Source organism: Coregonus clupeaformis, chromosome 31, assembly GCF_020615455.1.
Source record: "Coregonus clupeaformis isolate EN_2021a chromosome 31, ASM2061545v1, whole genome shotgun sequence".
NCBI classification, from domain to species: Eukaryota; Metazoa; Chordata; class Actinopteri; order Salmoniformes; family Salmonidae; genus Coregonus; species Coregonus clupeaformis.
In genome coordinates, this window is record NC_059222.1 from 38,882,053 (window position 1) to 38,901,778 (window position 19,726).

General features: G+C 43.7%; 1 protein-coding gene across 3 annotated transcripts in view; it reads right to left on the reverse strand.

The window, feature by feature from the left end:
* The window catches only part of LOC121547702 (dynein axonemal heavy chain 17), a 122,841-nt gene that overhangs the window by 87,019 nt on the left and 16,096 nt on the right, over positions 1–19,726 (reverse strand). For 2 of the 3 annotated variants that reach the window (XM_041859099.2, XM_041859098.2), the window contains exons 23-32: positions 16,214–16,300; positions 15,973–16,125; positions 15,487–15,735; positions 15,119–15,241; positions 14,862–14,984; positions 14,307–14,623; positions 14,064–14,190; positions 13,813–13,965; positions 13,567–13,692; positions 12,385–12,624 (exon numbers count right to left, since the gene is read on the reverse strand). In XM_041859099.2, the coding sequence (XP_041715033.2) occupies positions 12,385–12,624; positions 13,567–13,692; positions 13,813–13,965; positions 14,064–14,190; positions 14,307–14,623; positions 14,862–14,984; positions 15,119–15,241; positions 15,487–15,735; positions 15,973–16,125; positions 16,214–16,300 (1,698 nt within the window). Of the gene's footprint in view, positions 1–12,384; positions 12,625–12,779; positions 12,959–13,566; positions 13,693–13,812; positions 13,966–14,063; positions 14,191–14,306; positions 14,624–14,861; positions 14,985–15,118; positions 15,242–15,486; positions 15,736–15,972; positions 16,126–16,213; positions 16,301–19,726 lie in introns of those variants that run through there. The other variant, XM_041859100.2, reaches the window with a different exon arrangement.

Consider the following 19,726-nt stretch of genomic DNA (forward strand, 5'->3'; position numbering starts at 1 on the left):
AACACAATATTTGTTGCATTATTTGTTCTGTCGTTTCTGGAGGATTAAATTGAAATTGCAACCAACTTTCTATGGCCTGTTTTAGAAATAGTGACATTTGGGAGATTATTTCCTTTTCAAATAACTGAAAGTGAGAGGTTGTAATCTGAATAAAGGGAAAAAGGCCTTTCTTGAACAATGGGTGAGACAATCTTACTAATTTGCTTGAGAACCAGTTCGGATTTAAGTATAACTTTTGGATGACTGAAGATTTTAGTGATAGGTCTAATGCTTTAATATTTAATAATTTCTGTCCTCCGAATTCATATTCATTATATAAATATGCTCTTTTAATTTTGTCTGGCTTGCCGTTCCAAATAAAATTGAATATTTTTTTTTCATATAATTTAAAAAACTGTTTGCTAGGCGTAGGCAAGACCATAAGCAAATAGGTAAACTGGGATAATACTAAAGAGTTAATCAGGGTGATTTTTCCACAAATTGACAGGTATTTTCCTTTCCATGGTAGTAAGATCTTATCTATTTTTGCTAACTTTCTATTAAAATTTATTGAAGTGAGATCATTTATTTCCTTTGGGATATGTATTCCGAGTATATCCACATCACCATCAGACCATTTTATTGGTAAACTACATGGTAATGTAAAAATTGCATTTTTTTAGTGATCCAATACGTAATATAGTACATTTGTCATAATTTGGTTTTAATCCAGAGAGGTTAGAAAATGTATCTAGATCCTCTATGAGGCTGTGGAGGGATTCTAGTTGTGGATCTAAAAGAAAACATGAATCATCTGCGTACAATGACACCTTTGTTTTTAAGCCCTGTATTTCTAATCCTCTGATATTATTATTGGATCTGATTTTAATAGCTAACATCTCGATGGCCACAATAAATAGATATGCCGATAGTGGACAACCTTGTTTCACTCCTCTTGACAGTTTAAAACTTTCTGAGAAATAGCCATTATTTACTATTTTACACCTAGGGTTACTATACATGATTTTGACCCATTTTATAAGAGATTCTCCAAAATTGAAATGCTCCAGGCATTTATATATAAATTCCAGTCGAACTTTATCAAATGCCTTTTTCGAAGTCTGCTAGAATAGCAGGCCTGGTTTCCCATATTTTCCATAGTGTTCTATTGTTTCCAATACTTGCCTTATATTATCTCCAATGTATCTTCCATGTAAAAAAACCTGTCTGATTAGAATGAATAATATCCGACAATACCTTTTTAATTCTATGCGCTATACATTTTGCTAGGATTTTTGCATCACAACACTGAAGTGTAAGGGGCCTCCAATTTTGTAAATGGACTGGATCTTTATATTTTCCACTTGTATCCTGTTTCAGTAATAATGAGATCAGACCTTCTTCTTGAGTGTCAGATAATCTACCATTTACATAGGAGTGGTTAAAACATGCTAATAACGGTCCTCTTAGTATATCAAAAAGGTTTGGTATACCTCGATTGGTATGCCATCCAACCCTGGAGTTTTCCTGGACTTAAAGTCTTTAATTGCATCCAGAAGTTCCTCCTCTGTAATTTCACCTTCACATGAGTCTTTCTGTGTGGCTGTTAATTTGACATTATCAATAGAAAAAAAATCTCTACAATTAGCTTCAGTTAGAGGAGATGGATTAGTACTTTCTTAGTAGTGACTAATTATTATACTCCGAAACTGTGTGAGATGTGTTAGAATCTACTACCTGGTAATGTGTGAGTGTAGGACCAGTAAAGACTATGACATTGAGCTACTATTTAGCAATGTGGGTAAGAGTTAGACCAGACAGCAAAGGACAAGGAGAACTGTCTACAGGCAACTGAGAAACCAAGATAACTGAGGAATTTAGGGAGGAGAGAAACTGTTAGGCTTGGAAGTGTGTATGTATGTGTGTGTGTATGTATGTGTGTATGTGTGTGTGTGTGTGTGTGAACTGATGGTCAGGAGAGCAGTTTTAAAGTGGAAAACTACAGCCCGCCTACAGAGAGGAGGGAGTTTTGTATGACGTATGAGTATAAAAGATGGACTCTGAAATTGTGATGGCAGAATTCTCAATGAATAAACATCTCTGACTATGCAGACCAGGACTCTGTCCGTTTCTTGATTTTGGGAGACGCACAGAGACACTGAAATAGTTTGTTAAATAATTCACGTAACAGCTTGGTCCTTCAAGAGCCGGAATCCAATACCTGCCTCTGTCATTCCAGGTAACTCTGAAATATATCGACGGGCGAATGATACATTCGTAAATAGAAAGTCCTGCCCTTTGACATTAAGGGTTAAGACAGGCCAGAGGACACCTGATTAATGACAGAGACGGTGACGGAATCCAAACCTACATTGAATCTCGGCTGCAAGGATAAGGTCAGTAGTCTTTATTCATTACTTGGTGAAATTGATTTGAGAACTTGCTAAAATATTGACTGAGGGTAACGTCATAATTTAAAGTAGCAAATTGATCAACGCATAGCCATTTTAAGGTAGCCAAATTAAGGCTGTAGCCGGTAGCCGATTTAAGGTTGTAGCCAATTTAAGGTTGGTGGGTCCGTAACGACTCACGGTAATAGGCCAATTACCAAAAGAAACTACCCGGTGTTGAAATAGAAGGAACTATTAAAAGTACACCTAAGGGATGTAACCTGTAAGAGATTATAGAACAGTCAACAAATAATCTGGGTTAAACAAATACAAAATGTACACCAGAAGGAATTAAAATTGCATGTGTGAGAAATAGAATATTAGTAAAGTCAAAAGTCACAAACAACTGTAGATTTTGCCGTAACTCTATCCGTTTCATGAAACTGGAGCCTTACAAACTCCGGGTTACCAATAGTGTTAACCAATAATCATGTAAGGTTGTATACGTGTGAGACCTAATATTTGCTCAAAAGTCACATCTATGAATCATTCCAGGTGGTTGTATAGAGAAGAGGGAGAACCCATTCCTGTTGTATGAGACTGTCAGGAATTATCAAGATTACATTGTGGGGATAAATTCCTCTGTAGAGTATGAGATAATTCTGGGGGACTAGTCAAGACTACATATACAGGAAGGGGTGGTTCCAGGTGGTTGTATAGAGAAGAGGGAGAACCCATTCCTGTTGTATGAGACTGTCAGGAATTATCAAGATTACATTGCGGGGATAAATTCCTCCGTAGAGTAGGAGATAATTCTGGGGGACTAGTACCTATACAGGAAGGGGTGATTCCAGGTGTGGTGTGAAACTGTTTTAACTAACTTGTTATAAAGAAGAGGTGGCTAGAGGAGGGAGAACCCATTCCTGTTGTATGAGACTGTCAGGAATTATCAAGATTACACTGTGGGGATGAATTCCTAAGTAGAGTAGGAGATAATTCTGGGGGACTAGTACCTACACAGGAAGGGGTGATTCCAATTGTTGTGTGAAACTGTTTTGAATAACTTGTTATATAGAAGAGGTGGCTAAGGGATTTTTAACAGTACCAACCATGGGAGGCAAATCCTCACAAGAGGTCCCAGAATTTACTGGGGACGAGAAATATATGGAAATTAGAGACAAACGAAATTTGTATTATTTACCAAATTGGAAAAAAATAAAAATAATGGGTTTACTGGGCGACTTGATGTAATTAAACTGGAATCCATGATTAAACAAATGCATGTAAATTGTGGTACTGATCTAAATTAAACAGAAAAGAGAGTAATTAAACTAGAGTCCATGATTAAACAAATGCATGTAAATTGTGGTAATGATCTAAAGAAACAGAAAAGAGAGGAACAGGAGGATTCGAGCTAAGCTCAGGAGGGAGTCAGTATGAGTCAGGAGATGAGAGAGTAGGAGGGGGCTAGTACCCACTGATAGCCTTACCTAATCTATTGGCGGGGAATGAAAGGGGCCCCAGCAACTTCAGATGTATACAGGCCATGAACACAGAGGAACGTGGCCAGAGCGGTAGAAGGAATGACGTACCCCAAAACAGGAATAGTAAGGATTGGGCTGCCGTTAGAGGGCAGTGGGTTTCAGGGGATGCCCAGAGGGCACTTTTGCCATGGGCCGACCACGGAGAGTATGTTGGGAAAATAACTGAATTGTGTAATAGCCTCAGAGAACATTACCATCATCATGCAGACTTCTCTTAAGTACATGAGTGTAAACAAGAGGATAGTGAGACTGTCAGCCAGTACTTAGAGAGGGTTAAAGATGTGTTTAACGCAAACAGTGGCATACCCGAGCCAGACCAGAGACAGGGGAATGATACGCCCTACCATCAGCAATTAAAAATATAGTGTTCCTCAGTGGAATGGGACCAGAGATAAGCAGGACCATTACAAATATTTTGGAGGCCAGAAACAAAGGGGCAGTGTCCTGGATATCACAGTCTGTTTTTTGTTTTTTTTTCAGTTCTGCTGGGAGTATATTTGATGATGGGGATTTGTGTTGAATGAGAGGCTAGAGACTTCATAAAATAATAATTGGAAGAATAATTATATATTGACTTGCTCACCCAAACATAGATATACGTCATGGGTGAGAAAAAAGATTGTCCTAGCAACACATAGCTGTTAGTATAACAGAGTAGTTTAAGTTGCAGCTCTGGGAACAGATGTTTTGTTTGTTTTGACTAAAAGTTTAAAATAATGTGGTTATAGAAGTAATGTATAATATACTAGAAAGCAAATATAGGGTTCCATTGAACTATTATGGTTTATTGGGCATTTCAATGGCATAAGGTGAAATCAGTATGTATGAGTGGAATTCAACGGCTGGTATGGGTGGTAACTGGATACTACTGAGTATTTGGTTTGGTGATGTTGAATGGAAGATTTGTAGCGTGGTTTGGGTTAAATAGAAAGACTCACTTATTCAACAGGAATAGGTGCGGGGATAGTTTTTGTGTTGCTGAATGAGGTGAGAGCTAGTGCGGTTTTCATTTGGTGACGTCACTTGCTCTATGAACTGGAAGTAGTTGCTTTGAAAGGATCGCGGATTTTGTGGAGTGACTGGCAATGTATGTAGAGGGTCCCTGGTTCGAACCCAGGTAGGGACAGTGGGTAAAGCTTTCGCATTGGGGCAATGGACCTAGATTACTAGGTGGATTGGGAAATGTGAAAGGTTGAATTAGATAGCTTAAGTAGATGAGTATTCTAGAAAGGTCTATGAAAATATGTTATTAAGTAGTAATGGGTTGTGGATACAAGGACTAATGACATGATTTCGTAAGAAGGAAGATGATTAGGGGAGGTCCCCGCGCCTCCCCCGTTGTGTAGGAAGGCTCGGGGAGGGGGGAGGGGGGTATTTGTTTTATTAATTAGGGCCTAATCAGAGAGAACAGTTAAAGAAATTGAATAGCGAACTGAAAATTGCTATAGGGTTGGGACAATGATTTGAATTGAGAACAAAGGAAAATAATTTATGGTTCTAGTTCGCGGGTAAAAGAGTTGTACTTGCTTGACTGTATTGAGCAGAAGTTTGAATAGTTGAATGAAAAGCATTTCTTTGACAAATTATAATGGTTATTACTTTATTGTATAGGTTGGGTAACACCAGTGGTGTATGAAAATAATTGGTGATTTCTAAAACAATAATCTGTTTATGGTACGTTGAACAATGGGATATAGTTGTGACTATTAGGATGATGGATTGAATAAACATTGGTTATAAGTATGAAGTTATTAAACAATAGGTTTATATTTTAAAAACATCAATGCAACAGGTTGCGATGATTAAATTAATAGAAAGGGGTTATAGGTTTTGTGACGTCACGAGAGGCTACACAGCTTTCAGCGGGATTGCTCAAGTAGTGCCAGGAGACAAGGTTCAAACAAAACAAGGATTTTATTATAGGTCTTGGGAAATTAACGAAAATATAACAAAATTCTGTTCTCTTGTGGCTCTTTAAGGGTTAACAGTTCAGGGATGTCTCTTCCGCATCCAAAATCATAATTCTCACTCGCTCAGATAACTTTTCCCCAGCCTTACTGTAGTCCACGTTGCAGCTAGTGGCCAACCCAGCAAAAAGTCCTTCCAAATGTCTCTCACGTATTTCCACAGGTGCATATATCCAACGGTGAGTATTTCCCAAAGGTAAGTATCTCCAAATCCTTATATTCCTCATGGAAGTGGACGTGCAGCACTCTTGTCCTCCAGAGAGCCCAGGTTGGAGACTGTGTCTCTTCACCCCCCACACACTCCCTCAGTGTGTCTCTTCCCTTCCCAAACCTTCAGCTCATCAGCTCCTGATTTGTTTCAGCTGCGTGGGAAGATTGGCCATAGAGGGGTGGAGTTCCCGACCATACCAGCAGATGGAGCCATAGCTGTCTGGGTTTGCAGCCACCTCAGGGGGATGTAACGTCCCTCCAGGACACAGCCTCTCGTGACATCACAGTTTATATTAGAAGGTGTAGTGAACTTAATGAAACGTGGTATTATATAGTGTCTTCCAGGATTGATGGAAGTCTCCTATAGCATTATGTTAAGGGGATGCCTGGGATAAAATATAATGTCTTACTTACACGGAGTATGTGATTGTATTGGCTAATGAATGAAATATGACATTTACAGGGGCGACAGGAACAATAGAAGGGGAGACAGATTTTCCTATGGTGTTGATCAAATAATTGATAATGGATAATTTGAGATGAGATCACATGGAGCAGATTTAGGGGTTCAATAATCATTGTGAGATTTAAAGAGGATATGATCTGAAGGGTAATCAATTAAACATAATCATTGTATACTCAAGGAATTTTGAGTGGTTTTATGGATTAGTTATGAGGAATTAGATTGATACAAACGATTATTGATGAGTTAGGACTGGGGATATCTGTATCATGTTTTGTGTGTACTTACCATCTTTAGATTACTGATGGTAATTGAAGGTTAACAAAATGAATAATTTCTCTTCCAGGAGAAAGAAATTCGCTTATCTCATTGGAATGTTGCCCAGGGATAGGGGGAGCCGTTTAGTGGAGTTAGGCAGTATTTAGGTCGTAAAAGTGAGCTACCAAATTAAGTGGGGCCTGGCTATTTTTGGTTGTTGTTTTTCAATTGGGTTTTTCAAATAAAAAACAACACACCTAGTATGATGTTTATAAAGGGTTGTTATTTCAATTTTGGGGGGTTTTCAACAGGTCAAAGGTGATAAGTCTTAAAGGAGCACACACAGTGAATTTTATGGAGTTTTTCTGTTTTGACTGAGTTTAGGGTATATATGATTTCTTATGAGAATAAATGTCATGAGGACTTAATGAACACTTGGGATAAGTAACATTTATGAAATATTTAGAATAATGGTAATGTTTAGTATACTATGGGATGGAACAGTTCGTTGAATGATTTCAATTGCCTCTGAACCTCTGTTTTGACTTTCTGGTGTTAATTACTCATCCACACTGGTAATTCTAAAGACATGAGAGGAGGACTTTAAGATAGTTTATTTTACCAAGTTGACGGTAATTTGAGTGGAAAGTGTATAGATTATACTGTGAAAAGTGTGAAGATTATAATTTGGTAATAATATATGATTTGAACCATAAAATAACAGAAGAGAGAGAGAGAGCTTTCCCTGAATGAGGGATACCTGTTGCTAGTCAATTGTACTAATCTTGGATTACGTTTACGGGATAGAAGTACATTGAGGTATAATCAAATGTTGTCATTTAAATTTCATTTTTATTATGCTTTAATAAACAACAAGTTGGTATTTGAAACTAAATTAATGCAATGAGCTGCAGTAATCAGAGGAAGGCACAATCTAATGCGAAACAGCTATTACCTAGATCATTTATTTAGTAATGAGATCAGGAAGATAGGAGCAATAAAGAAGCAAGGGACAGTTTCAAAAATAAATAAGGGATGGCAATTGGATGATAAATTACCAATATTACCTAAGTGATTGTTTAGGTAGGTGGTAATATTGACACATGGGCAGTGACATGTGTCAAGAGGGGGGATGATGGTAGATGGTAGGATTAAAGATAAATAGACGAAGTAAAGATTAAAAACTTTTTTTTAAACGTTTTTTTTTAGATACAGTCTAGAAAGAGAATACTAATGTGAACGGTATGATTAGAGAGGGGTTAAGGAAAACACACAGGAGAACAGGAAGAAATGGGGTACAATGTCTACCGATAGTATTAACTACAATCAGGAGAACTCCAGATAAAGAAGGGTTATTGCCATTGGAGAAGGGATTTGGTAGACCATACAGAATGCCCGAGTTAGGAGGACCGGAGCAGGCAGAAATAGAAATTGAGAGCACCCTAGTAGAACACATGAGAAGGTAGTTTATTAACCACACCTGTATGTCAGAGGTTTTGTGCCCCACAGGTGAACTAAAGGAGAAGGTGACCCACTCTATCTAACCAGGTGACTGGGTGTGGATCAAATCCTTAAAGAAGAAAAACTGGAAGCAGCCCCGTTGGGAAGGTCCATATCAGGTCCTGTTGGTGACGGCCTTCGCTGTAAGAATTGCGGAAAGATCCACCTGGGTGCATGTCACACAATGTAAAAAGGTAAACCCAGCTACACCTGACGAACAAACACAGAGTTAGGAGAAAGAACCGATCACCACTAGGGCTCGGGGGTTGGCTCCTTAACGAAGATTCCTTTACCCTGTCTGATCATCCCTGTGTGAGTTCAATAGAAGGTAAAGCAATGGGTTGGCCTCTGGCGTCTGACATGTTCTCAGGGCGAGGGTGGGGATTCACAGGTCTCCTGACGGTAGGCAGCTGTCTGATTGTGAGGGCCATATTCCTAACACACTCAAACCCTCCTGATCCGCCAGAAGTAGTAGTTAACCTAACACAAGTTGATAAAATAATACCCGAGCACAGTCTACGTAGGCATAGGAGACAGCTAGACGTAGGGAAAGGGGAAGTACTAGGGACTGTAGGAAAGGACATCAACTTTGAGGTCTTTGCGGACCAGTTGGGGACTTGGGGACTACTGGCTGGTAGTATCGTAAAGGATGGGAGATATATATGTATGTCACCATGTACATCCTGGGACCATGTAGTTGCTCATACCGAGAGGGGGGGATATGTCAATCTCCATACACAGTTTAAGGACAGGTGCAGTATTGTGAAAGTAGGGAATTACCAGAAATGGCAGTGCGACCCATATAAGGGTAGGTACTGTCTGAAAGTCCGAATTACGCTAAAACAGGTAAAGGCTACGGATAAGGGAATGTGGTACATAGGATTTGACCCCAAATGTTGTGAAGACCCATTAGTGGCTTTCTGGGTAGTAATCAACCCAGCAGATGGTACAGACCTGACAAGTGAGATATCCTCTTCAATTGGGGCACCCTATAGAGTACACCTCTCTGAGGGAGGTAGGGAGACCGGGGCTGTGGTGAAGATAGTGCAAACTATAGACCTGAAGGAAGTAGTACAGGTGGAGACTGGGTATAGGGATCCTAACCTGTGGTTGGAATGGATTCAGTATACGGCAAGAACTATGTCTAAAGAGGACTGTTATGCCTGTGGGACAGCCAAACCAAGGTTAACAACTACTCCGTTCCCCTTGACAGGCTTTAACACTCCGTCAGGTTTATCCTGCATGATTAAATTGTTCAAGCCACCTGGGAATGTGGTGAAGGAGTCTTGTAGTAACTTGCACTATCTGTATCCCCGATAACAAAGTCACCCCGACCTAGGTTACCTCTGTTTGAAGTCTCAGGGGATTATTATTATTGTTTTTCTAGGACTAATAAGATAGGATACAGGGTAGGGCATCTTAGCTCCTGCTCCCACACAGAGAATGTCACAACTAAAGAGACCATGACTAATCTCTCCTCTTTGTTGCAGCCAGAGGATTTTAGGAACCAAAACCAGGCCCGTGCTGACATCTGGTGGTTGAGTGGTGATAACAGATTGTGGCCTCACCTACATAGACTGGTGAGTTGTCACGTAGAAAGCGGGACCTCCTCCCGTGATCCTTTGATGAAAGGATATATATATTGATGGGATAGGAGTACCTCTAGGGGTTCCAGAAGAATTCAAAGCTAAGAATCAGATCGCAGCTGGGTTTGAATCTAGTATTTTCTGGTGGTCAACAATTAATAAAAACGTAGATTGGATAAATTATATTTACTATAACCAGCAAAGATTTATAAACCACACTCGTGATGCAATAAAGGTATTGGCTGAGCAGACAGCGGCAACTAGCTTAATGGCATGGCAGAATAGAATAGCTTTAGATATGCTTTTGGCTGAGCGGGGCGGAGTTTGTGTTCTGTTTGGATCTATGTGCTGTACTTTCATCCCCAACAATACAGCACCGGACGGGTCTGTGACCAAAGCTCTTCAGGGACTCACCACGCTGGCGAACGAACTGGCCGAGAACTCTGGTATTGATAGCTCCCTAAACGGTTGGTTTGATAACATGTTTGGTAAATGGAAAACTATTGTTGTAACTATTCTGGGTGCAGCTATAGCTTCTATGGGTATACTTGTTCTTTGTGGATGTTGTCTTATTCCCTGTGTCCGAGGGTTGGTGATCAAGGCGTTGGAGCATGCAGTATCACAGCAGATGGTGAGATACGGCCCAATCCTGTACTCCGACCAACCGAATGAAGAATATGACCCACCAGGCTTGGTGGAGGACGACGACGATTCAGATAGTTTGAGACTGGATGTTTTCCTATAACTATAAATCTCTAGTTTAAAAGTAATTGTAATGATTTTCTGTGTATTAAAGTGTGGATAATTTAGTCAAAGGGTGGATTGATATAGAAATTAAAATATATACAGGTAAAAAAATTATGACTAAATGTTCCACCCTTAAATATAGTTGTGAAATGTTCTTGTTTTAAGTATGATTACTACTTTCTTAGTAGTGACTAATTATTATACTCCGAAACTGTGTGAGATGTGTTAGAATCTACTACCTGGTAATGTGTGAGTGTAGGACCAGTAAAGACTATGACATTGAGCTACTATTTAGCAATGTGGGTAAGAGTTAGACCAGACAACAAAGGACAAGGAGAACTGTCTACAGGCAACTGAGAAACCAAGATAACTGAGGAATTTAGGGAGGAGAGAAACTGTTAGGCTTAGAAGTGTGTATGTATGTGTGTATGTATGTGTGTGTGTATGTGTGTGTGTGTGTGTGTGTGTGTGTGTGTGTGAACTGATGGTCAGGAGAGCAGTTTTAAAGTGGAAAACTACAGCCCGCCTACAGAGAGGAGGGATTTTTGTATGACGTATGAGTATAAAATATGGACTCTGACGAGAGACTGGGGTTGAGGTGGTTGGCCAGTGATGGCTCGACAACCGGTGGCTTGCTGAGGCCCAGCTCCTCCATGTCCTTGACATTCATGTTGGCAAAGAGTCAGGTTTGGACTTTGCCAATCAAGGGTTTGTCCCAATTACGTTTGGCTTCCGCCACACAAGCTGGGATAGCTGGGAGGAGTTGCTTGCCTGGGACAGTGCGAGAGGGGAGTGGACACATGACTGGGGATCGTCGAACGTTGCTTGCGCGTGTTCGAGACCCAGGCAGACAACATACAGGGTGTGCGTGTCTTTGCCTGATATGGTGACCCACATGGACACCGATTTGCCGGTGCTGGGGCAGGGGCTTTGCTCGGTACTCCTTGGGCCAAGATAGCAGGCTCCATGGCTCCAGAAAACACCTAAGAACACCGAGAACAAAGTGAAACATAGCTAGCGTTTGCCTCGTGGGCAAGTAGCCTAGCTAGTTAGCACAATGTTAGCCAAAGGAAGCTAGCGCTTTGTTGGTCTTGCAACGAACAAAAGCGTGGCTCTCGACCAATAAGCAGTGAAGCTAGGACGGTCGATCTAGTCACTGCGGCACGGTAGTGGGTTGAGCTAAACGAGAGAGCAAGCTATTCATTTTACCCTTCCAGGTAGAAAGCTATTCGGTAGGATAGCAAGCCTTGTGGCGAGCTATCCAGGTTAGCTAAGCCTTGCAGCTAAGCTAGCCAAGTCTCAGTAGCTAGCCGTGTGACGCTAGCTAGCAAAGGAGACAAAGGTAAGAAAAAGCATAAAAGCTCATTCTTGCCTGAAGCGAAAACATTTGTTTCGGTAAAGTCAACCAACACAGAAGACGAGAGCTGAAAAACGTGTGCTCGGCGTCGTAACCTCGTGGCACACCTGTGAACAGTTTAACATGAAAACAGATCAAGTCGTGCTAAGGAGCACTTAGAGTAGAGATGAGAATGACCAGAGGGCGGGCGAGTGGCTCCTTATGATGAGGGGAGGGGCTCACCACGTTCGCCACTCGACCTGTCTGTCTCTGACAGAATCACACATGTGAGATATGAAAACGAATAATAAACAAAATAACTCTAATCCTTGACCAGTTTTGTTTTTGTTTTGTTTGTTAGTTCAGTGGTTCCCGACAGTACATGGAGAGAGGGTTAGGCTTACCTTGGTGCTGATGAGTTTGGAGACTACGTCTCGAGCGTGGACGTCGATGGTACAGATGGTCATGATCTTCTGACGGTCTCCTCTGGACAGCTCTCCAATCAGCAGCGTGATCAGAGTGTTCAGCTGGGTCACCTGTTTCTTGAAGTAGTCCTTGAGTGCATTCTCATAGCCCTCTTCCAGCCTGGCGAATGCTATGCCCACCTCTGTGGTCCACCAGATTTGAGTGGTGGCCAGGGCAATCTGGAACACAACACAACACAGGTTGAGATATGCACTCGTAACTCAAATTTCCGTGATGATTTTAGTTATGTGCACGCAAATCAAGATGGCGCTGCAGTGGATAACAGCCATTTTATGGGCTCCTAATTTGTGTGATTTTTTACACTGATCTTAACTTTTGTTGTACGTGTCTTCTCCATCATTTGAAAACAGTCGGTCATAGGAACATCAGAACAGCGATCACGAAACTCGATTTGGATGATAATTTCTACGTGTCGACAGCTCTTGACATTCTGCTCACTCCGGACCAAGCCCTAATCCCTGGGACTCGAAAGAGGAAGCAACGGTGCAAGAGAGGTAAACGCCATATTTAAGAGAGGCCACTCTCCATATTTTCAAGCATAGTGGTGGTTGCATCATGTTATGGGTATGCTTCTACTCGTTAAGGACTGGGGAGTTTGTCAGGATAAAAAATAAATGGAAAGGAGGCAAAATCCTAGAGGAAAACCTGGTTCAGTCTGTTTTCAACCGGACACTGGGAGATGAATTCACCTTTCAGCAGGACAATAACCTAAAACACAAGGCCAAATCTACACTGGAGTTGCTTACCAAGAAGACAGTGTTCCTGAGTGGCCAAGTTACAGTTTTGACTTAAATCTACTTGAAAATCTATGGCAAAACCTGAAAATGGTTGTCTAGCAATGATCAACATCCAATTTGACAGAGATTAAAGAATTTAGAAAATAATAATGGGCAAATGTTGTACAATCCAGGTGTGGAAAGTTCTTTGAGACTTACCCAGAAAGGCTCACAGCTGTAATCGCTGCCAAAGGTACTACTACAAAGTATTGACTCAGGGGTGTGAATACTTATGTAAATGAGATATTTCTGTATTTTATTTTCAATAAGTGTGCAAACATTTCAAAAATCATGTTTAAGCAAGAGATAAGTGAGAGTACAGACCTGGGCTGGGTAGTCAAACAGCCACTGTTCTCTGGGTTTCTCCTCGTAGGCCTGGACAGCCTCTCCAAACTCCACTCTCAGAGTGGCACACATCCTCTCCAGCACACGGTTCAGCCACATCTCCACCTGCACACAAACACAGAAGGAACATCTAAAAAATATTGCATAGCATTGACTGCAGTATGCAGAGCCCTAATGTAAGAGTTACACACTTAGTTATACAGTAGTATATGATTGTTTCCACACCTGTCCTGAGCAGTCACAGTCCTTGTCAAAGGTGACATACTCAATCTCTTCACTCCACATTCCCAGGGCCACCTTGATGGGCTTGCCACTCTCGTCCAGCTGGAACTTGAGGTTGGACAGGCTATCAAACAGCTTGGACAGGTGCTTGCTGACCTGCAGATGTGAACACAGGCAGTCACACACTGGAGATATGGGATAATATGTGGTCCGTTGCTGTGCTCTGTAGATGTACTGGCTGCCTGGAAGCGTACCTCCACAGGGTCGTTTCCATTGGACAGGATGTCCAGCAGGTCAGCAGAGGAGACGAAGTAGAACCTGGGGAAGGCCAGACGCTTGGTCTCCAGGTACTCAGCCAGAGCCTTCTCACACATAGCCAGTCTGAGGGGCAACACACAGGGAGATAACCATTAGAGTCAATGATTGGCATGATCAAACCAGGGCAACATTGGAATCTTATATAATGTAGCTATATCTGTTCTAAGCCGTTGTTTTACCCTGTCTCCAAACCCTCCAGTTTCTCCAGAAGCCCTTTCTTATTGGTGGACTCCACCACGTTGGTAACCTTCACTGCCTCAGCCATGATTTCCTTGAAGTCCGTGTCGATGCCGTCAAAGCGTTTGGAGTCTTCGGGCAGTTGGCAGCGGATGTCCTCGGAGCCAATGAAGATGCTCTCCAGATGGGTCCAGGTGCGCTGCACGGTGAACCAGATGGAGATGACGGAGTCTGCAGTGGACAGCCTATGCTGCCAGCCAGACACCTCCTCCAGGAAGTGAGCGATGTACTTGGAAGTCATCAGAGTCTGCAGCTGCACCTGAGGTCACCAGAGAAGAAGAACAGGGGTTAGTCACTGATGTCATACATCTCCATAGTCATCAGGAAGTACATCTGCACAGGGAGCCAAATGATGGAAGTCCCAGTGAATGGAACTCAATGGACAGATCTCAAATGACACTCTACAGTACACTACTGGTACTGCATGAAATGAGTGTGGTGACTGCCTATCTAATCCTGTTTGATGTGGTTGTGGGTGTGTGTCGTGTGTTGTGTACCTGATTGTCCTCCAGAGTCTCCACCAGCTCCTCGTTGGGTTTGAGCAGCATGGTGCCTGTCCGGCCGTGAGGCTCATGTTCAAACACCATGGAGCTCCACGTGCTGTCCAGCTCGGCCAGAGTCTGAGGGGAAGGGAGGAGACCACAGGGCAGGGGTTAGCAGGGGGAGAGAGACTAAAAGGCCTGTTCACAATAATCACTAACCACTAGCCTATAATCACTAGCCTAACCACTACAGTTTCTATATGTGTCCTCACCTTCTCCATGCCAGACTCCTTGACGGCCTTGTCCACGATGCTGCGCACCTCGTCCTCAAACTGGTGCAGGTTGAGCTTCAGCAGGTCCTCAAAGGTGGTCTTCTCAGACATATCAAACTTCACCTTGGGGTGGACATGGATTACAGGTTCAGTAAAAGCTTTATAACCTAGCACTTAGCTCTAGGATAAGGTATCAGCTCCTTATGACACATCATCAGTCCCGAATGCAATAAGGAAATGTAGAGAAGTATTTTCCAAAGTCATTGGTGCATCCCAAATGGCATCCTACTCCCTATTTAGTCCTATAAAGGAATAGGGTGCCATTTGGGACACAGCCATTGGTGCCGTTGACTGAAGCTGACTTGTACCTTGGTGGCCATCATGAGCTGCAGCCAGTGGCGGTCCCTGATGGCCGAGTTCTGCAGGTCTCCCACGGCGCGCAGTGATATCATCATGTTCTTCACCATGCTGTCCAATCCGGTAAAGGTGTCCCAGGCCCTCATCTCCTTGTCCAGCCCCTTGATGTCCTTGGCGTACTTCTTGGTGTCCATATCCATCCCCTCCACGTTGATGTCCTTCCACAGGGTAGTCTTCCAGTCATCCATGTTCCCGCGCACCTGCAGCCACAACCAGCACACTGTCACTCACTGTCTGTCAATCTATTGAATCAGTCTCACTGATTATCTAACCATTGACACAGGCCAGCATAAGACCATAGTAGAGAAAGCTCCATACAAGATGAATCGCAAATCTATCAAACAGAGTGACACTATTGCATGCATCCAGATTTTTCTCCACATAATGTTATGCTTTTTTTCAAAACACCAGTATGCCTTTGAGCTGTGGCGTCTTACCAGCAGGATCATGTCCCAGAGTTCTTTAAGCAGGACGATCTCCTTGCGGCAGGTTTTGAGCTGTTTGTAGTCGGGAACATTCACCTCAAACAGACCGGCTGAGTCAGACAGGCCCTCCATCTCTTCCTCCAAGCCCATGATGTCCATCTGAATCTGTGGTTACACACCGGATTGGAAGGTTTAGAGTTTATACTCAACACAGAGTTGAAATTAGATCCACAAAAGATTTTGAACTACTCACATCATCGAGAGCCCCGTGTGGGTCTTCAAAAGAGAATTGGAAGAAGGGCTGCTGTCTGAACTTCTCTCTAAACTCATACTGTTTGATCTGTGGGGATATGCAAGGACACAAAGCTTCACACCATGCCCATACAGTATCTCTCTCCTTGTCTGTCGTCTCTATGTGATTTACATAGATGTAGCTACATATACCTACAGTGAGGGAAAAAAATATTTGATCCCCTGCTGATTTTGTACGTTTGCCCACTGACAAAGAAATGATCAGTCTATAATTTTAATGGTAGGTTTATTTGAACAGTGAGAGACAGAATAACAACAAAAAAATCCAGAAAAACGCATGTCAAAATTGTTATAAATTGATTTGCATTTTAATGAGGGAAATAAGTATTTGACCCCCTCTCAATCAGAAAGATTTCTGGCTCCTAGGTGTCTTTCATACAGGTAACGAGCTGAGATTAGGAGCACACTCTTAAAGGGAGTGCTCCTAATCTCAGTTTGTTACCTGTATAAAAGACACCTGTCCACAGAAGCAATCAATCAATCAGATTCCAAACTCTTCACCATGGCCAAGACCAAAGAGCTCTCCAAGGATGTCAGGGACAAGATTGTAGACCTACACAAGGCTGGAATGGGCTACAAGACCGGCAAGCAGCTTGGTGAGAAGGTGACAACAGTTGGTGCGATTATTCGCAAATGGAAGAAACACAAAAGAACTGTCAATCTCCCTCGGCCTGGGGCTCCATGCAAGATCTCACCTCGTGGAGTTGCAATGATCATGAGAACGGTGAGGAATCAGCCCAGAACTACACGGGAGGATCTTGTCAATGATCTCAAGGCAGCTGGGACCATAGTCACCAAGAAAACAATTGCTAACACACTACGCCATGAAGGACTGAAATCCTGCAGCGCCCGCAAGGTCCCCCTGCTCAAGAAAGCACATATACAGGCCGGTCTGAAGTTTGCCAATGAACATCTGAATGATTCAAAGGGGAACTGGGTGAAAGTGTTGTGGTCAGATGAGACCAAAATCGAGTTCTTTGGCATCAACTTAACTCGCCGTGTTTGGAGGAGGAGGAATGCTGCCTATGACCCCAAGAACACCATCCCCACTGTCAAACATGAAGGTGGAAACATTATGCTTTGGGGGTGTTTTTCTGCTAAGGGGACAGGACAACTTCACCGCATCAAAGGGACGATGGACGGGGCCATGTACCGTCAAATCTTGGGTGAGAACCTCCTTCCCTCAGCCAGGGCATTGAAAATAGGTTGTGGATGGGTATTACAGCATGACAATGACCCAAAACACACGGCCAAGGCAACAAAGGAGTGGCTCAAGAAGAAGCACATTAAGGTCCTGGAGTGGCCTAGCCAGTCTCCAGACCTTAATCCCATAGAAAATCTGTGGAGGGAGCTGAAGGTTTGAGTTGCCAAACGTCAGCCTCGAAACCTTAATGACTTGGAGAAGATCTGCAAAGAGGAGAGGGACAAAATCCCTCCTGAGATGTGTGCAAACCTGGTGGCCAACTACAAGAAACGTCTGACCTCTGTGATTGCCAACAAGGGTTTTGCCACCAAGTACTAAGTCATGTTTTGCAGAGGGGTCAAATACTTATTTCCCTCATTAAAATGCAAATCAATTTATAACATTTTTCACATGCGTTTTTCTGGATTTTTTTGTTGTTATTCTGTCTCTCACGGTTCAAATAAACCTACCATTAAAATTATAGACTGATCATGTGTCACGGTTTCGGCCGAGGCTGCCTCTCTTCCTTGTTCGGGCAGGCTTCGGCGTTCGTTGTCTCCGGAATACTAGCTGCCACCGTTGTATGTTTCATGTTCGTTTGCTTTGGTCTGTTTGTTGTGACACCTGTTCTCGTTTAGCGTAATTTGTGTCCTATAAGTTTCTTGTTGTGTTTGTCTAGTGTTGTGTGTGATTGATTTATTTCTGTCGTGTGTTGTGCTTGTATTTGCTTATTCGCTCGGTTGAGCTTCACTCCACTTTGTTGGAGCGTTTACGCACATGTTTAGTGCGCCTTTTGTTTGTGTCGCCTTCGTGCGTAGTTTCGCCTTCGGGCATGTTTTGTTCGTATTTTCCTTGTTGGAATTTGAACTAAAGTCTTTTGGACTATACTTCGGTGTCCTGCGCTTGATTCCACCACTACACCCACCTACAGCATTCTTGACAGAATCACACACCATCAAGAATGGAATCAGCAGGAGCCGCAGCAGCCCAGGCGACGCTGGAGGACAAGGTCCGTGAACAAAGTGACCAGATCCTGCAGATGGGGTCCGCACTGCAGGAGGTGATCACCACCATCCGAGGCTGGGGGACTCCTCCACCGCCATCCTCCCTGCCAGCACCATCGGCCAGTCAGCCCATTCCCGTTCCGGAACCCCGAGGAGTTCGACTCTCGCTCCCGAGGGCCTACGATGGGACCGCGGCCGGGTGTCAGGGATTCCTTCTCCAGGTGGAGGCTGTACCTGGCCACCGTGCACCCGGCGCCCTCGGGACATGAGAGCGTGTCCGCCCTGATCTCCTGCCTTTCCGGGAAGGCGTTGGAATGGGCCAACGCGGAGTGGAGGAGGATCTACGCGGATACCATCACCTACGACGAAGTTCTCCCGCCGCTTCAGGGCGGTGTTTGACCATCCCCCGGAGGGGAAAGCGGCGGGGAGCGTCTGGTCTTCCTCCGGCAGGGGAGGAGGAGTGCCCAGGAGTTCGCCCTAGAATTCCGTACTCTAGCGGCAAATGCAGGGTGGAATGAGCGGGCTCTCGTCGATCACTACAGATGTAGTCTTCGCGAGGACGTCCGTCGGGAGCTGGCCTGTAGGGACACCAGCCTCGTTCGACCAGTTGGTCGACATGTCCATCAGGCTGGATAACCTGCTAGCTACCCGCGGACGTTCCGAGGTCCGTCCATTTCACCCTCCAGCGCCTCCCGAGTCGTGCCCCCATGGAGCTCGGGGCGCTGGCGCTAGAGAGAGGAGGGGTCGGCTCACGAGGGGGTCCATCTCCTGCACCAACTGTGGTCGGGGAGGACACACCGCGGCTAGGTGCTGGGGATGGCCTCCTAGGGGAGAGGACGACAGGTCCCGCACTGGGGATTCCCTTCCAGGTGAGTAGGCGCCCCACTCACCCAGAGCTCTCTGTTGCACATTTCTGTATACCTGTGCGTTTTCCCACAGGTAGCACCTCATTCCCAGCATAAGGCGCTGGTAGATTCAGGCGCGGCTGGGAATTTTGTTGATAAGAAGTTTTGTTTAGCCTTAGGGATTCCCCTTCTTCCTGTTGATGTCCCTTTCCCCGTTCATGCCCTAGATAGCCGTCCGTTGGGTGCGGGCTTGATCAGGAGGTCACTGCGCCACTTAGGATGTGTGCGCAGGGGGGTCATCAGGAGATGATTCAGCTATTTCTGATTGACTCGCCTGCGTATCCGGTGGTGCTGGGCATGCCCTGGTTGAGTACCCATAACCCATCTATTTCGTGGCAGGAGAGGGCTCTGATGGAGTGGTC